The following is a 21576-nucleotide window of genomic DNA, read 5'->3' on the forward strand; positions in this document are numbered from 1 at the left end:
TCAATCGTATGATTGACGGGAAGTACAAATTGGCAACATAGAGAGGCAGTCCCCACCCAACAGTGGGCTCACAGTCTAAAAGGGGGAGACAGAGAACAAAACCGAACATACGAACAAAATAAAATAAATAGAATAGATATGTACAAATAAAATAAATAAATAGAGTAAAAAATATGTACAAACATATATACATATATACAGGTGCTGTGGGGAAGGGAAGGAGGTAAGATGGGGGGATGGAGAGGGGGAATCAATCAATCAATCGTATTTATTGAGCGCTTACAGTGTGCAGAGCACTGGACTAAGCGCTTGGGAAGTACAAGTTGGCAATAGATAGAGACGGTCCCTACCCAACAGTGGGCTTACAGTCTAGAATCAATCAATCAATCGTATTTATTGAGCACTTACTGTGTGCAGAGCACTGGACTAAGCCCCCTCCTTCCTCTCCCACTCCGCCTTACCTCCTTCCCCTCCCCACAGCACCTGTATATATGTACATACATTTGTTCGTATTTATTACTCTATTTATTTATTTATTTATTCTACTTGTACATATCTATTCTATTTATTTTATTTTGTTAGTATGTTTGGTTTTGTTCTCTGCCTCCCCCTCCTAGACTGTGAGACCACTGTTGGGTAGGGACCGTCTCTATATGTTGCCAACTTGTGCTTCCCAAGTGCTTAGTACAGTGCTCTGCACACAGTAAGCACTTAATAAATACGATTGATTGATTGATTCCCCAGGCCCATCCTGTGACAGCCCTCTTTCTTCCCCATTGCAGGGGAGTTGTGTGCCCACGGAAGCTATTCCTCCCATCAGCTGAAAGGTACATACTTTACCATTTTTTTCAGCAATAGCATCCCAGGATGCTTTGGTTTTCCACCATATACGTTCCCTCAAAACTAAAGTGGGCAGTGGGACAGACTTAATTTTAGCCCCATCCCAGTGAAGGCAAGATATAAGGTTTCTCCCCTAGTCCCTTCCTTGGGAAATGCTTCTTCTCCAATCTCCCTCCTGGTTTGTCTCAGGACTGAGTAGCCCAGGGAGGGACAGCCATTTTTGTGCTCCAACTATAAGCCTCCCCAGGGGCAGGGGCTGTGTCTAATTCCCACTCGTGTATTCTTTCCCAGAGCTTAGTGCAATGCTCTGAACACAGTGAGAGCACAGGCCTGGGAGCCTGGATCTACCAATTGCTTGCTGTGTGACCTTGGGTAAATCACTCAACTTCTCTGTGTGTGTTTCTTCAACTGTAAAATGGGGATATCTGTTCTCCCTCCTATTTAGACTATAAGCCCCATCTGGGACAGGGACTGTGTCTGACCTAGTTAATTTGCATCTACACCAGCGCTCAGAACAGGGTCTGATACATAGTAAGTGCTTAACAAATACCATAAAGATAAATAGTACTACTACTATTGTAGTATTGGAGAAGCAGCGTGGCTCAGTGGAAAGAGCCCAGGCTTTGGAGTCAGAGTTCATGGGTTCAAATCCTGGCTCTGCCAATTGTCAGCTGTGTGACTTTGGGCAAGTCACTTAACTTCTCTGGGCCTCAGTTCCCTCATCTGTAAAATGGGGGTTAAGACTGTGAGCCCCCCGTGGGACAACCTGATCACCTTGTAACCTCCCCAGCGCTTAGAACAGTGCTTTGCACATAGTAAACGCTTAATAAATGCCATCATTATTATTATTATTATTACTACTACTATCCTGGGCCTGTTACCCATGACAACAGAGAATCACTTCAGATGGGAATCTTTATTATCATTTTTACACAGTCTCAATTCGCAAACTGCCAAATCTGGGTGGACTCAACACGAATAACAACCACAGGGCCCAAGATCATACACCTGGGTCGGATGGGCAAAGCCGCTATCTGGAGAACTCCCTGAAAACCCAGGTGGTATCACAGACGGCGGGACCGAGAATCAGGGCAATGGGTGAAATCTCATAGTGGCATCACCACTAAAGGATTCTATATCGTGGTCTTTGGGACGTAGTCAGACAATGACAGCCGCTACTGGCACTAGGCTGCGATTATATCGTTGTCATCAATTTATAGGCCCCTGAAAGTGCTTCTGGGAAATACGTCGTCATGTTCCTGAGGTGAATGGACAGTTAAATGGGAGGGTGATCGAAGGTATTGGGTAGCCTTGGTTTGGACAGTCTATTCAAATTCTAATTACCTAACACTGTAGCCACAGTGCAAGGTTTGGCTTGGCCACAAAGTCAGAGAGCATCAGTGGCCTTTGGATGCTTCAATCGAGTGTCCGTGGTAATCCCGGACAACTAATTCCTTCACTTTTCTTTCACGGCGCAGTGAACTCCTTCCTTCTCTCTCCTCATCGGCGCTGATTCAGGCCGGTCAGGTTCTTGAGCTGGTGCAAAGGGGATGGAAACAGATGGATGGCAATGTGAGAGCCCTTTCGTGGACTGGGAAATGTGCTCGTGGAAAGGGAGACACCAGTCGGACTGCCCTGAGACTGTCCGTACAAATGTAATTGTCCTTCCAGTTCAATGGTGACTTGAATTGGTGGGCAACAAAGACTGATGATGTATAACCCACAGAGCCTTACCTATCGGACCTTAGCCGTTCCAAGCGGCCCTTTGCTATTTGTCAGACTGGTGCCATTTCCGCTTGCCTCTCTGACTGTGGCGTCATGTGACAAGAAATTTGCAGCCATGGATGCTGCAAATTAACATTCAAGTTGTTGTTTGGCATAGGGAGGAGTGAAGGAAAAGGAGAACATGGGCCAGCGAGAACGGAGGGCTGAATCCCTGACCATCTGTTTTCCTTAAGGTCAGTTACAGAGCCACTTATAGTATCTAAGCCAAGGATGGGCAAGCCTAATGAGCTGAAGAACCACTGAAAAGTAACATGATCCAGGGTTGCTGATCAAGACAGTCCTTTTACCCGGAGCGGTGAACAGGGGGAGCGGGTGAGAGCAGCGGCGAAAGGCTGAACTAGAAAATAAATATGCCTCAGCCACCCAGAGTGTTGGGAGCCACATGTGGCTCACCAACCAGTTTGGCTACCCCTTTTCTCGGCTCATGAAAGGGAGCTGTGGCTTGGAAAATACCACGGACCACTCAAAAGAGAGAGACGTGACCCCTGGAACCTGCCTCGGAGGAACACTGAAGAAGGAAAGGAGGTAGATCAGGGAGATCTGGAGTCGGTGAGAGACCCAGAAACAGGCTAAGGGCAACCCGCCAGGATAACTGAGTCGGACCGTTACCGATCCCACAGACTGAAGCTCCCAGGAATACTCACGGTCACGGCTGCTCCCATCATTCCCTGGACAAGGGCCTCCCCGGTGGACTTGACCTGTGAAAGTCAGGGAGAAGAGGAGCTGAGCTGGAATAGCTTCAGGCTAGCTTGGACCCTCGGATGGAAGAATCGAGCAGGTCCCTGCCCAGCCTGGTGCGGTCTACGGCCATCTCTGGGTGGCTTATCTCTCCAAGTGGACTCTCCATTTGGAGAAACGGCATGGCCTAATGGGTAGAGCATGGGCCTGGGAATCAGAAGGACCTGGGTTCTAATCCCAGCTCTGCCACTCGTCTGCTGTGCGACCCTGGGCAAGTCACTTAAACTTCTCTGTGCCTCAGTTACCTCATACGTAAAATGGGGATTAAGACTGTGAGCCCCATGTGGGACAGGGACTGTGTCCAACCTATTATATCTACCTCAGCACTTAGAACAGTGCCTGGCACATAGAAAGCGCTTAACAAACACAATAAAAATTAAAAACAGTGACCACCTCCCAGGCCGGAGTCCCGGCCCCCAGGACCAGAGGGAGATTAAGGACTTTCAACACCAGGGCTCTTTGGGTCCACGTTTCCCTCCCTGCTCCCCCCGCGGCCATTTCCAAAAGGCCAGGACCAAGGTGTACCTGTTGAGCTGTGTGACCCATGGCCATCGCATCCCTGATCCGGTTTTCCAAGAAATTCCAGGTATCCTCGAAATCGGGGGACGTGTCCTGCATCATGACCAGCTCGGTCGTGTTGTAGATGCCGGCCAGCACCGCGCGGCGCGTGTACCAGTTAATCTACGCGGGTTCAAAGCCGGGAGACGGTCACGGCCGGGATAGATCCCGGCCCTGACTGAGCCCTGGTCCCCCTGCTTCAGGGGGACATTAAGCCTGGCCGGCAAATAGGGAAGTTGGAGGGTCCCGGGAAAGATCACCCAGCTCAGACATCCTCAGCAACTTTCTGACTTGGGAAGGAAGGGCCCGTCCCTGTGTGCCCCTCTCCAAACTACTGTCTCAGCTGCTTGGTGTTTTATTCCTTTAATTTCTTTTGATTTCCAATTTCATTTTCCTCCCGACGCGGTTGGTGGTATAGTCCCACTTGAGGAGGGGGTGGGGACAGTTTATTAAAGCAATTTGTTACGACCACGGGGGGAGCCTGTTCCCCCACCTCCCGGCCCTGGATTCCAGGGCACACCATCACTTATTAATCGCTTTTACGATGGTATAAGTAACTTCTTTTTATTTCCTGCCAGAAAGATGGTGACTTTAACGAGGCTAACGCTTTGCTGGGGGCTGCCTTAAAGGGGCTTGATGATCCCTCAGCGGAGGAGGAGGAGGCGGGCCAGGGGAAGAGGAGTTCTTTTTAAAGCCCTGGGAGTCTCTCCGGAGTTCTTTTTTGGCAGTGGAGCTAATGGAGTCAGTGGCAGTAAAGAAAAACAGTCAGATCCTACAGCAGAATCTGAATCTCGGGACGCCGAGGAGAGCGTGGTCCTACGGAGGCAGTTTGCCGAATCAGGACCTTCGGGGCCCTGACTCGGTCTGCTGAGAAGGGGGACTGACAAAGTGGGCGGAGAGGAGGTCGGGCTGAGAATTAAAACTTGCTGGTGCCCAGAATGTCCTTAGGCAAGCCCGGGCCCCTCTGGGCCTCAGTTTCCCCTCTTCCCTAGCAAGGGAATGGCCCCGCCTGTCTTGTGTGAAAATCGATTCAAGTGCTCTGGACACTATTCTTAGTCTCAGGGCAGAGATTCCCCAGTGTCCGATGGAGCGCCGTGGCTAACCTGGGGTCGCTGCTCAAAGCCGGGGGGAGGAAAGAGTGAGGGGAGGCAGGGGCCTGTTGCTGACACTTACATCAGTGGACTGATCTCCAGCATAGTGCCACATATCATCCACCATGCTGGTTAGGAGGTTCAGGCTGGCTGGGATGTTCGGAGGGAGCAGGAGGATGCTGAGGGCCTGAGGGGAGAACAGAAGGGGACAAACACCATTACTGGATTAGGATTGCCATTTTGTTATTCCTAGACAAAAGGATTATGTAGCAACTGAGTTTTGGGGGGGCTTTTGTCCCCCATTCACTGCTATTTTCTCCAAGTGTTCTCTTAAACCACTACCTAGCAACTTAGTGGGTGACCTCAATACACCTGACTGTCCAGTGCAGGGTAAACCGAGAATCCACGGCCTCAGAGAAGCAGCATAAGGAAAGGGAGAGTCATTGTTGGTCTCTTCAAGAGCTGCACCAAGGACTAACCCTTGGCCTGTGGATGCTTCATCTGTGAGGCAAAAGCCTCCTCAGACAGACATTGGAAAGGCCTCGATACCACTGCCAGCCCTCAAACCAACCGAATGCTACAGCGACGAGAGTGGATTTAGCACCGTGAATGACTTGCTGCAGGTTTGAAGCTTCGGGACCTGGGAGAGCCCAGGTGGAGCCCAACAACATGACGGAAGAGGAAAAGAGCTCACTTAACAGTAATGAGCTCAATTCACTCTTTGAAGAGCATGTTCATTTCTGAGGAGAGGACAAAGGTGTTTTAAATTTGAAGCCAGGGGCTAGTTCTCTCAGTCACAGAGAGCATAACCACTGCCCACTCCAAGCCCAGGGGAGAAGAAGGTTCAGTAATAATAATGATTATTGTGCTTGTTAAGTGCTTACTATATGCCAAGCACTCTTCTGAGCACTGAAGTAGTATTATTTGACCTTCAAAGGAGGCAATTCAATCAATCAATCAATCAATCACTGGCAGATGAATGCTTACTGTATGCAGAGCACTGTTTGAAGCAGGGGTCATTTTTCTAGAGGCCCTAACCCGGGCTGAATTTTCCACAAATTGCCTGCAGGCCCCTCTTAAACCACGGAGTGAGGAGGTGGATGTTGTGGAAATAGTCCCCATGCTGGGAATTCTGCTCCCACAGACAGCTGCCTTCCCCAAACCAGGGTCTTTCACCACCTAGGCTTCCCTTCCTGCTGTTTCCTCTAACTGACCATGATTAAATTTCTTTCAAGGCCCCAGTCTTCCCCTACCCCAGAGCTCAGGACACAAGCTAATGCCTGAAGCTGTTTTCATGCTTACATCCCCAGGTAGCCCTGGGGGGAGTGAGAGCAAGAGAGGGACCTTGGACTGTGTGAGCCCCCTGAAATCAGCAGACCTGGGTTTCACACATTAACTGGGGCTCGCCTCAGTGACTTAATTTGGGGAAAATTCTTGCGCTCCAAGATGATTCGTGTTATTTGCGGGGCCACTACAAATAGGATCTATCAGCGGAATGGATGTGGACATGGTACCCGAGGCCAGTGTTCGATGTACGGGATCAGCATTCTCAGTCTGGTTTCCACCACCTCCCTCAGGAACTGGTCTGTCTTCATCTTCCTGGAAGAGGGAAAAGAAAACCTTGGATCTTACGAACGTGGAGCCTGTTTGGAGCTACGCTGATCTGCCCAGTCACGGGGTAGGAGTGGCTCAATCCAAATATAATTATGGCCTGGTTAAAGGGGCCAACAGCTGGATCCTGAGGCTACCCCTCTCAGGACAGGTTTCCTGGTGGCTGGGACTCAACAAAGATGTCTCGCGAAAAGTCCTAACCTCGGCTCAGCCACTTGTTTGCGATGTGACTTTGGGGTAAGCCACTTCACTTTCTCAGTGCCTCTTTGAGGGATGAAGTGGGGATGAAGACTGTAAATCCCATGTGGGACGTGGACTGTGTCCAGTTAGCTTGTATCTACCCCAGAGCTTACTATAGTGCCTGGCACATAGTAAGCGCTTAACCAATATGATTAAAAAATAAAAATTATTACCTACAGGCAGCAACTTGGGTGACCCAAGCTTTGGGTGGCTTAAGGCGCGGGCACCAGAAATGAGTGAGGTTTCATCACTCACCTCTTCAGCCGCTACCTATTCTCTGGCCCCTCCCAACCCGACCAGAAGTCAGCCAGTTACGTTCCCGCACCTTTCCCCCACTGCCCTGCAATGACATTTTGAGGGGCATTGTACGAAGGGGGCCATGCTTAGGCTGTAAGCTCGCTGTGGGCAGGGAATCTGTCTGTTACATTGTACTCTCCCAGGCGCTTAGTACAGTCTTTGCATGCAATAGGAGCTCAATAAATATGACTGAGTGCTGTGAGACACTCTCTTGGTAAAAAAAAAATTGCACATCCTGCAGTCACTCAAACTCCTATTATTACTATTATTATCTCCTTGCTGCTTTCCAGGCTGTTTGGGCAATTACCCAGTTCACTCAAACTCCTATTAATTCTGATATTGGTGATTATGCTCAGCGTCAATCATCATCAACATCAATGGTATTTACTGAGCGCTTACTATGTGTGCAACACTGTACGGAGTTTTGGGGAAAGTACATTACAACAGAGATGGTCAACATGTTCCCTGCCCACAACGAGTTTCCAGTCTAGAGGGGGAGGCAGATATTTAAGTAAATGAATAATACTTCTCTGTTGAACTCCCCCCGCTCCCGGGATGGGCTGGGAAGCCGAGGCCCCGCCACAACTGCCCCTTGGACCGTTGCCACCCTATCGTCCACTCACTCGGCTTGGCCCAGTTGGACCAGCTTGTGTTTCTCCTCCATCAGTTGGGTGAGTTGGGAGTTGCACTGGGACACAAAGTGCAGGATCAATTCGCTTCCGTCAGCCCCAAATACGCCAGCTGCTGCACTAGAGAGGCCCAGGGACTGTAACAGAGCGGAGAGGGAGAGAGAAAGAGACGGAGAAAAAGTGGGAAGACTCGGAGGTAGGGAGAGAAGGCTTTTGGGAGGAGAGGGGGAGATTCCAGATGGATTCTTGTCGCTTTTAACAGTCCAGAGAAAAGAGTTCCCAAAATCCACCCAAGTTGTCCTTTACCAAGAAACCTGGTCCCATGGCTGAAAGTCCCATTTTCTTTCTGTTTTCTCACGAGAAGCAGCGTGGCCTAGTGGATAGAGCATGGGCCTAGGAGAGAGGACCTGGGTTCTAATCCCGACTGCCACCTGTCTGCTACGTGACCTTGGACAAGTCACTTCACTTCTCCAGTCATCAGTTTCCTCATCTATAAAACGGGGATTAAATAAACAGCTGTTCTTCTTCCTGTTTGTACTGAGAGTCCCATGTGAGACAGGAACTGTATCCCCTCTGATTAACTCGTACCTATCCTATCAATCAATCAATCAATCGTATTTATTGAGCACTTACTGTGTGCAGAGCACTGTACTAATCTCTTGGGAAGTATAAGTTGGCAACATGTAGAGACAGTCCCTACCCAACAGTGGGCTCACAGTCTAAAAGGGAGAGACAGAGAACAAAACCGAACATACTAACAAAATAAAACAAATAGAATAGATATGCACAAGTAAAATAAATAAATAGAGTAATAAATAAATAAATAGAGTAATAAATAAATACATAGAGTAATAAATAAATTAATAGAATAATATCCTAGCGCTTAGAACAGTGCTTGACGACTAGAAAGCACTAAATCAATTCCATTATTATCACTATTATTACTATTATTATCTCCTTGCTGCTTTCCAGGCTGTTTGGGCAATTACCCAGTTCACCCCAATCTGCCTCTGTAAACATAATAATAATAATGATGATGGCATTTGTTAAGTGCTTACCATGTGCAAAGCAGTGTTCTAAGCGCTGAACGTACCTGGGCCCCTTCGGCAATGGCTTCCGCGGTCCAGCCATGAGAGGGCACAAACTCCAAGGCTGCCGTTAGGATCCGATGCTGCAGTTGCTCCTCGCTCTCGTGGTCCTCCTCCTCTTCCCCGCCTTGATCTGTGTACCTGAAACCGAGGACCGGCAAGACACGGCCGCGATTGACAAAGCAAGGTCTGATTTGGGTCCCAAAGAGCGAGTGAAAATAGTTGAGCTGATTGATTGATTGAGCGAGGGGTAGCTTTTTTCAGCCCCATCTGCTCACCAGCCCCACGGCTCCTCTCAAAACCTGGGTTGTTTCATCACAGGATTGTGCACAGCACCAAGTTCTCTTTTCCACCAGCACTGATGTTCTATACGTCTTGGCACCATCGAGATCAGCAAGGAGACCTCAATCCCTCTAACCTGCCCCATCACCAACAGAGTTAAATTCTCACAAACTGCTCCCTTCCAATTAGTCAACAATCAATCAATCAATCGTATTTATTGAGTGCTTACTGTGTGCAGAGCACTGTACGAAGCGCTTGGGAAGTACAAGTTGGCAACATATAGAGACAGTCCCTACCCGACAGTTGGCTCACAGTCTAAAAGGGGGAGACAGAGAACAAAACCAAACATACTAAGAAAATAAAATAAATAGAATAGATATGTACAGGTAAAATAAATAGAGTAATAAATATGTACAAACATATATACATATATACAGGTGCTGTGGGGAAGGGAAGGAGGTAAGATGGGGGGGATGGAGAGGGGGACGAAGGGGGAGAGGAAGGAAGGGGCTCAGTCTGGGACCCAGACTGAGGATCTGGAACCCAGATCCTCCGATTCCCAGGCCCGGCCTCTTTCCACTAGGGCATGCTGATTGATTGATTGATTGATTGATTGTATATGTGTATATATACACATATATACAGGCGCTGCGGAGAAGGGAAGGAGGTAAGATCGGGGGGACGGAGAGGGGGACGAGGGGGAGAGATTGCACACATGCAAACTTGAACCCAGATTTACAGTTGATATTCTGTACGATTTTCTTGCCACCCGGTTCGTCTGCAACCCGGGAAGGCTCTGTCTATCCAGGGACGGAAACCAGAACCAAAATGAAAGAGGCCTTACCTGGGACGAGAGCGCGGGGACCCCGGATCAGAGTCTTCCGTTGCCTGTGACTCAGACGATTGCTGAGCAGAAGAAGGTGGTGGATGATATTTCTGTTCATCTGAGGCCCTCAACTGCACTGAAGCCTGAAAGGCACGTGATGTCACAGGCAACTGACACCAGGCCACTGCAATGGAAAGCACAGCGATCAGTTCTTCAGAACTAAGGACGGGCAAGAGAGCCCGCCGGATCATTCCGAGAGCCGTCGGTTCCTAAATCCTAACTCTCATCCAAAAATCAGCCCCGTCACTCTACTTAAGATATACGGTTCTAGTCCCACTATAAAATGATCAGCGTCCTCATTAACCTGCTGCATTCCCCAAAGAGATCAAAATCTCACTTAGTCGAAGAATCTATAAAATACTTTACGTACCAAGAGACTGCCGGAAGGTGACTGGTTCAGTAATAAATATTACCTAAAGAGGATGGTTGGGTGGTGGCGAGGGAGGTGAGGGCGAAGGGAATCATTTCGGCATCTCATTTTTTCTGGGAAATCAATCAGTGGAATTTACTGAGTGCCTAGTATGTCCACTGCACTACGCATTTAGCACTGTACTGTATCTTACATTTTTCACTACGCGTGAAAAATGGCCAGCCCCACACCCACAGTGAGTTGGAATTTAAAAGTCTCCCAAAGAGGCTCCCCTGTGCCATCCCATGGCTTAGGGTGAGAGCCAGACTTGCAAGACAGAGGACGTGGGTTCAAATACCGGCTCCCTTGTCTGCTGTGTGACCTTGGCCAAGTCACTTAATTTTTCTGTACCTCATTTACCTCATCTGAAAAATGGGGATTAAGACTGTGAGCCCCATGTGAGGTAGGGCCTGTGTCCAATCTGATTACTTTGTATCTGAGTGCTTAGAGTGCTACCCGCCATCTAAAACTCAGTATGTTCAAGACTGAACTCCTTATCTTCCCTCCCAAACCCTGCTCTATCCCGGACTTTCCCGTCACTGTAGACGGCACTACCATCCTTCCCGTCTCACAAACCCGCAACCTTGGTGTCATCCTCGACTCCGCTCTCTCGTTCACCCCTGACATCCAATCCGTCACCAAAACCCGCCGGTCTCACCTCCGCAACATCGCCAAGATCCGCCCTTTCCTCTCCATCCAAACCGCTACCCTGCTGGTTCAATCTCTCATCCTATCCCAACTGGATTACTGCATCAGCCTCCTCTCTGATCTCCCATCCTCCTGTCTCTCCCCACTTCAGTCTATACTTCACGCTGCTGCCCGGATCATCTTTGTGCAGAAACGCTCTGGGCATGTTACTCCCCTCCTCAAAAATGTCCAGTGGCTACTAGTCAACCTACGCATCAGGCAAAAACTCCCCACTCTCGGCTTCAAGGCTGTCCATCACCTCGCCCCCTCCTACCTCCCCTCCCTTCTCTCCTTCTCCAGCCCAGCCCGCACCCTCCGCTCCTCTGCCGCCGCTAACCTCCTCACTGTACCTCGTTCTCGCCTGTCCCGCTGTCGACCCCCGGCCCACGTCATCCCCCGGGCCTGGAATGTCCTCCCTCTGCCCATCCGCCAAGCTAGCTCTCTTCCTCCCTTCAAAGCCCTACTGAGAGCTCACCGCCTCCAGGAGGCCTTCCCACACTGAGCCCCCTTTTTCCTCTCCTCTTCCCTCCCCGCCCTACCTCCTTCCCCTCCCCACAACACCTGTATATATGCTTGTACAGATTTATTACTCTATTTTACTTGTACATATTTACGATTCTATTTATTTTGTTCATGATGTGCATCTAGCTCTACTTCTATTTATTCTGATTCATTCCTTCGTTCATTCAATCGTATTTATTGAGCGCTTACTGTGTGCAGAGCACTGGACGAAGCGCTTGGGAAGTACAACGTTGGCAACATCTAGAGACGGTCCCTACCCAACAGCGGGCTCACAGCCTAGGAGGCGGAGACAGACGACAAAACAAAACATATTAACAAAATAAAATAAGCAGAATAAATAGCTACAAGTAAAACAGAGTAATAAAGATGTGCAAATAAAAATGTATGTAAATAAATATGTACAAACTGATGATTTGACACCTTGTTTTGTTGTCTGTCTCCCCCTTCTAGACTGTGGGCCCGTTGTTGGGGAGGGACCGTCTCTGTGTGTTGCCAACTCGGACTTCCCAAGCGCTCAGTCCAGTGCTCTGCACACAGTAAGCGCTCAATAAATACGATTGAATGAACGAATGAACAGTGCATGGCACGGAGTAAGGGCTTAACAAATACTGTCATTATCACTAGGCCCGGCTGAGGGGTCGTGGGCTTGCCGTGGTTGAAGTGCTTGGAGTCTGGCAAGGGGCTGGCAACTAAAGACCCCTAAACTCGAGCCCTCCCTCTGCCCATCTGCCAAGCTAGCTCTCTTCCTCCCTTCAAGGCCCTGCTGAGAGCTCACCTCCTCCAGGAGGCCTTCCCACACTGAGCCCCTTCCTTCCTCTCCCCCTCGTCCCCCTCTCCATCCCCCCATCTTACCTCCTTCCCTTCCCCACAGCACCTGTATATATGTATATATGCTTGTACATATTTATTACTCTATTTATTTATTTATTTTACTTGTACATATCTATCCTATTTATTTTATTTTGTTAGTATGTTTGGTTTTATTCTCCGTCTCCCCCTTTTAGACTGCGAGCCCACTGTTGGGTAGGGACTGTCTCTATGTGTTGCCAATTTGTACTTCCCAAGCACTTAGTACAGTGCTCTGCACATAGTAAGCACTCAATAAATACGATTGATTGATTGAGTGAGCCGGTGGGCTTGGGATTCCTCTTGCTAACAGCCCTCTGTGTGCTCAGCTCCTTCCTGTTCGGACCTCCAGATGCAAGGCGGGGTCCAACCCCATCGTTGGTGTCCTTGCTGTCAGGAGGCGGGAGAGTTAATAATAATAATAATAATTATTATGATAGGATTTATCAAGCGCTTCTATGTGCCAAGCACTGCTCTAAGCCCTGGGGGGATACAAGGTAATCAGGTTGTCCCACATGGGGCTCACGGTCTTAATCCCCATTTTACAAATGAGGCAACTGAGGCCCAGAGAAGTTGTGACCTGCCCAAAGTCACACAGCTGACAAGTGGCGGAGCTGGGATTGGAACCCATGACCTCTGACCCCAAAGCCCGGGCTCCGTATATAGCTTTTAATTCTGTTTACATTGATCCCCCTTTACTTGTATTGATGTCTGTTGCCCCTCCTCTAGACAGTGAGCCCGTTGTGAGCAGGGATTGTCTCTCTTTGTTGCTGTCTTGTACTTTCCAAGCGCTTAGTACAGTGCTCTGCACACAGTAAGCGTTCAATAAATATGATTGAATGAATGAATGAATGAATAGGTGCCAGGCACTGTACTAAGCACTGGTGCAGATAGAAGATAATCAGGTTGGACATAGAGCAGCAGCACAGCTCAGTGAAAAAAAGCACAGGCTTTGGAGTCAGAGGTCATGGGTTCGTATCCCGACACTGCCATATGTCTGCTGTGTGACCTTGGGCAAGTCACTTAACTTCTCTGAGCCTCAATTCCCTCATCTGTAAAATGGGGATGAAGACTGTGAGCCCCACGTGGGACAACCTGATCACCTTGTATCCCCCCCAGCGCTTAGAACAGTGCTCTGCACATAGTAAGCGCTTAATAAATGCCATCATTATTATTATTATTCTCTGGGCCTCAGTTCCCTCATGTAAGGATTGAGAATGTGAGCCCCAGGTGGGACAACCTGATTACCTTGTGTCTACCCCAGCGCTTAGAACAGTGCTTGGCACATATTAAGTCCTTAACAAATACCATTATTATTATTCTCTGGGCCTCAGTTCCCTCATCTGTAAAATGGGGATTGAGACTGTGATCCCCATAGTGGGACAACCTGATTACTGTGTATCTACCCCAGTGCTTAGAACAGTGCTTGGCACATAGTAAGTGCTTAACAACTACCATCATTATTATTATTATTCTCTGGGCCTCATTTCCCTCATCTGCAAAATGAGGATGAAGAAGACTGTGAGCCCCATGTGGGACAACCTGATTACCTTGTGTCTACCTGTGCTTAGGAAAGTTCTTGGCACATAGAAAGTGCTTAACTAATACCATCATTATTATTATTATTATTATTATTATTATTATTATTCTCTGGGCCTCGGTTCCCTCATCTGCAAAATGAGGATGAAGACTGTGAGCCCCATGTGGGACAACCTGATTACCTTGTGTCTACCTGTGCTTAGAAAAGTGCTTGGCACATAGAAAGTGCTTAACTAATACCGTCATTATTATTATTATTATTATTCTCTGGGCCTCAGTTCCCTCACCTGCAAAATGAGGATGAAGACTGTGAGCCCCATGTGGGACAACCTGATTACCTTTCATTCATTCATTCAATCGTATTTATTGAGCGCTTACTGTGTGCAGAGCACTGTACTAAGCGCTTGGGAAGTACAAGTTGGCAACATATAGAGACGGTCCCTACCCAACAGCGGGCTCACGGTCTAGAAGGGGGGGGACAGACAACAAAAGAAAACATATTAACAAAATAAAATAAATAGAATAGTAAATATGTACAAGTAAAATAAATAGAGTAATAAATATGTACAGACATATATACATATATACAGGTGCTGTGGGGAAGGGAAGGAATATATACATATATACAGGTAGTCCTAGGCCTAGTCTTTAGGGCCTCATTCATTCATTCAATCGTATTTATTGAGCACTGTGTGCAGAGCACTTGTGACCTTGGGCTAGTCACTTTAATTACCTGGTGTCTACCTGTGCTTAGAAAAGCGCTTGGCACATAGAAAGCGCTTAACTAATACCATCATTATTATTATTATTCTCTGGGCCTTGGTTCCCTCATCGGCAAAATGAGGATTAAGACTGTGAGCCCCATGTGGGACAACCTGATTACCTTGTGTCTACCTGTGCTTAGGAAAGTGCTTGGCACACAGAAAGTGCTTAACTAATACCATTATTATTATTATTATTGTTATTATTATTCTCTGGGCCTCGGTTCCCTCATCTGCAAAATGAGGATGAAGACTGTGAGCCCCATGTGGGACACCCTGATTACCCTGTGTCTACCTGTGCTTAGGAAAGTGCTTGGCACATAGAAAGCGCTTAACTAATACCATTATTATTATTATTCTCCGGGCCTCGGTTCCCTCATCTGTAAAATGAGGATTGAGACTGTGAGCCCCATGTGGGACAGGGACCAGATTTGCTTGCACCCCGGCACCAGCGCTTACTGCAGTGCCTGGCACATAGTAATAATAAAAAATAATGATGGTATTTGTTGATAATAATAATAATAACGGTATGCGTTAAGCTCTTACTATGTGCTGAACACTGTCCTAAGTGTTTAACAAATACTATAATTGTTGGCTCAGCGGAAAGAGCCCAAGCTTGGGAGTCAGAGGTCATGGGTTCTAATCCCGGCTCTGCCACTTGTCAGCTATGTGACTTTGGGCAAGTCACTTAACTTCTCTGTGCCTCGGTTACCTCAGCTGGAAAATGGGGATGAAGACTGTGAGCCCCACGTGGGACAACCTGATAATAATAATAATGGTATTTGTTAAGCGCTCACTATGTGCACAGCACTAAGTGCTGGGGGGATGCAAGGTATTTAGGTTGTCCTACGTGGGGCTCACAGTATTAATCCCCATTTTCCAGAGGAGGTAACTGAGGCACAGAGAAGTTAAGTGACTTGCCCAAAGAAGACAAGTGATCACCTTGTACCACCTTCTTGCAGAGAAGCAGCATGGCTTTTTTTTTTTTAGACTGTGAGCCCACTGTTGGGTAGGGACTGTCTCTATATGTTGCCAACTTGTACTTCCCAAGCGCTTAGTACAGTGCTCTGCACACAGTAAGCGCTCAATACGATTCATTGATTGATTAATTGATTGATTGGAAAGAGCCCGGGCTTTGGAGTCAGAGGTCGTGGGTTCTAATTCCGACTCCACCACTCTTCATTCAATCGTATCAAATCCCGACTCCGCCAATTGTCAGCTGGGTGACTTCGGGCAAGTCACTTCACTTCTCTGTGCCTCAGTGACCTCATCTGTAAAATGAGGATCGAGACTGCGAGCCCCACGTGGGACAACCTGATCACCTTGTATCCCCCCAGAGTTTAAAACAGTGCTTTGCACATAGTAAGCGCTTAACAAATACCTTTATTATTATTCTCTGTGCCTCAGTGACCTCACCTGTAAAATCAGGATTGAGACTGTGAGCCCCACGTGGGCCACCCTGATCACCTTGTATCCCCCCCAGTGCCTAGAACAGTGGTTTGCACATAGTAAGCGCTGAACAAATGCCATCATTATTATTACTATAGTAAGTGCTTAACAAATGCCATCATTCTGATTAATAATAATGGCATTTACTAAGCGCTTACAATGTACAAAGCACTGTTCTAAGCGCCGGGGAGGTAACAAGGTGATCAGGTTGTCCCATGGGGGGCTCAGTCTTCATCCCCATTTGACAGGCGAGGTCACTGAGGCCCAGAGAAGTGAAGTGACTTGCCCAAAGTCACCCAGCTGACAAGTGGCGGAGCTGGGATTTGAACCCATGACCTCCGACTCCAAAGCCTGGGCTCTTTCCACTGATGATGGCATTTATTAAGCACTTACTATGTGCAAAGCACTGTTCTAAGTGCTGGGGAGGTTACAAGGTGATCAGGTTGTCCCTCGGGGGGCTCACAGTTTTAATCCCCATTTTACAGATGAGGTGAGGCACAGAGAAGTGAAGTGACTTGCCCAAAGTCACACAGCTGACAAGTGGCGGAGCTGGGATTTGAACCCATGACCTCTGACTCCAAAGGCCGGGCTCTTTCCGCTGAGCCATGCAGGGGGCAGGACTTAGGCGTCGTGCCCTGGGGTAGGCCCAGTGCCTTTGACTTCACCTTGGCACCTCACCTCGGTAATAATAATGGCGTTTATTAAGCGCTTACTACTACTAATAATATATATAATATAATGGCATTTGTTAAGCGCTTACTATGTGCAAAGCACTGTTCTAAGAGCTGGGGAGGTTACAAGGTGATCAGGTTGTCCCATGGGGGGCTCACAGTCTTAACCCCCATTTCCAGATGAGGTAACTGAGGCCCAGAGAAGTGAAGTGACTTGCCCAAAGTCACATAGCTGACAAGTGGCAGAGTTGGGATTTGAATAATAATAACAATAATGTCATTTATTAAGTGCTTGCTATGTGCAAAGCACTGTTCTAAGCGCTGGGGAGGTTACAAGGTGATCAGGTTGCCCCTCGGGGGGCTCACAGTTGTAACCCCCATTTTACAGATGAGGGAACTGAGGTCCAGAGAAGTGAAGTGACTTGCCCCAAGTCACCCAGCTGACAGGTGGGGGAGCCTGGATTTGAACCCATGACCTCTAACTTCAAAGCCCGGGCTCTTTTCACCGAGCCTAGATGTCAGCACAAGCCACGCAGGGGGCAGGCCTTAGGCATCGTGCCCTGGGGCGGGCCCAGTGCCCTTGACATCACCTTGGCACCTCACCTTGGTAATAATAATGGCATTTATCAAGCGCTTACTATGCACAAAGCACTGTTCTAAGCGCTGGGGAGGTTACAAGGTGATCAGGTTGTCCCACGGGGGGGCTCACAGTCTTAATCCCCATTTTCCAGATGAGGTAACTGAGGCCCAGGGAAGTGAAGTGACTTGCCCAAAGTCACACAGCTGACAAGTGGCGGAGCTGGGATTTGAATAATAATAACAATAACGTTATTTATTAAGCCCTTGCTACGTGCAAAGCACTGTTCTAAGCGCTGGGGAGGTTACAAGGTGATCAGGTTGTCCCTCGGGGGGCTCACAGTTGTTACCCCCATTTTACAGATGAGGGAACTGAGGTCCAGAGAAGTGAAGTGACTTGCCCAAAGTCACACAGCTGACAAGTGGCGGAGCTGGGATTTGAATAATAATAACAATAATGACATTTATTAAGCGCTTGCTACGTGCAGAGCACTGTTCTAAGCGCTGGGGAGGTTACAAGGTGATCAGGTTGTCCCTCGGGGGGCTCACAGTTGTAACCCCCATTTTACAGATGAGGGAACTGAGGTACAGAGAAGTGAAGTGACTTGCCCCAAGTCACACAGCTGACAGTTGGGGGAGCCTGGATTTGAACCCATGACCTCTAACTTCAAAGCCAGTGCTCTTTTCACTGAGCCTAGATGTCAGCACAAGCAACGCAGGGGGCGGGCCTTAGGCGTCGTGCCCTGGGGTAGGCCCAGTGCCCTTGACCTCACCTTGGTAATAATAATGGCATTTATCAAGTGCTTACTATGCACAAAGCACTGTTCTAAGCATTGGGGAGGTTACAAGGTGATCAGGTTGTCCTACGGGGGGCTCGCATTCTTCATCCCCATTTTACAGATGAGGGAACTGAGGTCCAGAGAAGTGAAGTGACTTGCCCAAAGTCACACAGCTGACAAGTGGCGGAGCTGGGATTTGAATAATAATAATAATAACAACATTTATTAAGCGCTTGCTACGTGCAAAGCACTGTTCTAAGCGCTGGGGAGGTTACAAGGTGATCAGATTGTCCCTTGGGGGGCTCACAGTTGTAACTCCCATTTTACAGATGAGGGAACTGAGGTCCAGAGAAGTGAAGTGCTTGCCCAAAGTCACACAGCTGACAAGTGGTGGAGCTGGGATTTGAATAATAATAACAATAACGTCATTTATTAAGCACTTGCTACGTGCAGAGCACTGTTCTAAGCGCTGGGGAGGTTACAAGGTGATCAGGTTGTCCCTCGGGGGGCTCACAGTTTTAATCCCCATTTTACAGATGAGGTAACTGAGGCCCAGAGAAGTGAAGTGACTTGCCCCAAGTCACCCAGCTGACAGTTGGGGGAGGCTGGATTTGAACCCAAGACCTCTAACTTCAAAGCCAGTGCTCCTTTCACTGAGCCTAGATGTCACCACAAGCCACGCAGGGGGCAGGCCTTAGGCGTCGTGCCCTGGGGTAGGCCCAGTGCCCTTGACCTCACCTTGGTAATAATAATGGCATTTATCAAGCACTTACTATGCACAAAGCACTGATCTAAGCATTGGGGAGGTTACAAGGCGATCAGGTTGTCCCACGGGGGGCTCACAGTCGTAACCCCCATTTTACAGATGAGGGAACTGAGGTACAGAGAAGTGAAGTGACTTGCCCAAAGTCACACAGCTGACAAGTGGCGGAGCCGGGATTTGAATAATAATAACAATAACGTTATTTATTAAGCGCTTGCTATGTGCAAAGCACTGTTCTAAGCGCTGGGGAGGTTACAAGGTGATCAGGTTGTCCCTCGGGGGGCTCACAGTCGTAACCCCTATTTTCCAGATGAGGGAACTGAGGCCCAGAGAAGTGAAGTGACTTGCCCAAAGTCACACAGCTGACAAGTGGCGGAGACAGGATTTGAATAATAATAACAATAATGTCATTTATTAAGCACTTGCTATGTGCAAAGCACTGTTCTAAGCGCTGGGGAGGTTACAAGGTGATCAGGTTGTCCCTCGGGGGGCTCACAGTCGTAACCCCCATTTTACAGATGAGGGAACTGAGGCCCAGAGAAGTGAAGTGACTTGCCCCAAGTCACCCAGCTGACAGTTGGGGGAGCCTGGATTTGAACCCAAGACCTCTAACTTCAAAGCCCGTGCTCTTTTCACTGAGCCTAGATGTCAGCACAAGCCACGCAGGGGGCAGGCCTTAGGCGTCGCGCCCTGGGGTAGGCCCAGTGCCCTTGACTTCACCTTGGCACCTCACCTTGGTAATAATAATGACATTTACCAAGCGCTTACTATGCACAAAGCACTGTTCTAAGGGCTGGGGAGGTTACAAGGTGATCAGGTTATCCCTCGGGGGGCTCACAGTTTTAATCCCCATTTTCCAGATGAGGTAACTGAGGCCCAGAGAAGTGAAGTGACTTGCCCAAAGTCACATAGCTGACAAGTGGCGGAGCTGGGATTTGAATAATAATAACAATAACGTCATTTATTAAGCGCTTGCTACGTGCAGAGCACTGTTCTAAGCGCTGGGGAGGTTACAAGGTGATCAGGTGGTCCCTTGGGGGGCTCACAGTTGTAACCCCCATTTTACAGATGAGGGAACTGAGGTACAGAGAAGTGAAGTGCTTGCCCAAAGTCACACAGCTGACAAGTGGCAGAGCCAGAATTTGAATAATAATAACAATAATGTCATTTATTAACCCCTTGCTACGTGCAAAGCACTGTTCTAAGCGCTGGGGAGGTTACAAGGTGATCAGGTTGTCCCATGGGGGGGCTCACAGTCTTAACCCCCATTTTACAGATGAGGGAACTGAGGTCCAGAGAAGTGAAGTGACTTGCCCAAAGTCACACAGCTGACAATTGGGGGAGTCTGGATTTGAACCCATGACCTCTGACTCCAAATCCCGGGCTCTTCCCGCTGAGCCACGCAGGGGGAAGGCCTTAGGCGTCGTGCCCTGGGGTGGGCCCAGTGCCCTTGACCTCACTCTGGCACCTCACCTTGGTAATAATAATGGCATTTATTAAGCACTTACTATGTGCAAAGCACTGTTCTAAGTGCTGGGGAGGTTACAAGGTGATCAGGTTGTCCCTCGGGGGGCTCACAGTTGTTACCCCCATTTTACAGATGAGGGAACTGAGGTCCAGAGAAGTGAAGTGCTTGCCCAAAGTCACACAGCTGACAAGTGGCGGAGCTGGGATTTGAATAACAATAACAATAACGTCATTTATTAAGCGCTTGCTACGTGCAAAGCACTGTTCTAAGCGCTGGGGAGGTTACAAGGTGATCAGGTGGTCCCTCGGGGGGCTCACAGTTGTAACCCCCATTTTACAGATGAGGGAACTGAGGTACAGAGAAGTGAAGTGCTTGCCCAAAGTCACACAGCTGACAAGTGGCAGAGCCAGAATTTGAATAATAATAACAATAATGTCATTTATTAACCCCTTGCTACGTGCAAAGCACTGTTCTAAGCGCTGGGGAGGTTACAAGGTGATCAGGTTGTCCCTCGGGGGGCTCACAGTCGTAACCCCCATTTTCCAGATGAGGGAACTGAGGCCCAGAGAAGTGAAGTGACTTGCCCCAAGTCACCCAGCTGACAGGTGGGGGAGACTGGATTTGAACCCATGACCTCTGACTCCAAAGGCCGGGCTCTTTCGGCTGAGCCACGTAGGGGGCAGGCCTTAGGCGTCGTGCCCTGGGGTAGGCCCAGTGCCCTTGACATCACCTCGGCACCTGCCGTTGGTGACCCCAGGATGACCTCAGGGTGACCCCAGGATGACCCCAGGGTGACCCCCCGCCCCCGCCCTGGCCGTGGGCTCCTCCTCCTCCTCCTCCTCCTCCATCCCCCTCAGGGGGTCCGGCCCCATCGCCCCCTGACCGGGTCGGCCTCGCAGCCGCAGGAGCCTCCAGCCCGCCCTACGCAGGGACGCCGCTGCCGCCGCCGCCGCCATCTTGGAAGCGGGCACCGCCGGCTCTGGTGACGTCACCGCGCCGCCGGCTGACGTCACCACGCCGCCCCGTGTGTTGGGGAGGGGGGTGGCCGTGCGAGGCCTTGA

The 21576-nt window shown here is 48.9% G+C and overlaps 1 protein-coding gene across 1 annotated transcript; it reads right to left on the minus strand.

Annotated features, from left to right (window-relative positions):
- Positions 1-1737: 1737 nt before the first annotated feature.
- Positions 1738-21473, minus strand: COQ9 (coenzyme Q9). The gene is made up of 9 exons (XM_038754476.1): positions 21399-21473; positions 10004-10169; positions 8883-9018; positions 7784-7926; positions 6527-6611; positions 5095-5199; positions 3889-4044; positions 3270-3323; positions 1738-2376 (listed from the first exon to the last, which is right to left on the minus strand). Exons 1-9 carry the CDS (start codon positions 21469-21471, stop codon positions 2341-2343), a joined length of 954 nt encoding a protein of 317 aa, XP_038610404.1. The 5' UTR covers positions 21472-21473; the 3' UTR covers positions 1738-2340.
- Positions 21474-21576: the final 103 nt, after the last annotated feature.

Source organism: Tachyglossus aculeatus, chromosome 11, assembly GCF_015852505.1.
Source record: "Tachyglossus aculeatus isolate mTacAcu1 chromosome 11, mTacAcu1.pri, whole genome shotgun sequence".
Lineage (NCBI taxonomy): Eukaryota > Metazoa > Chordata > Mammalia > Monotremata > Tachyglossidae > Tachyglossus > Tachyglossus aculeatus.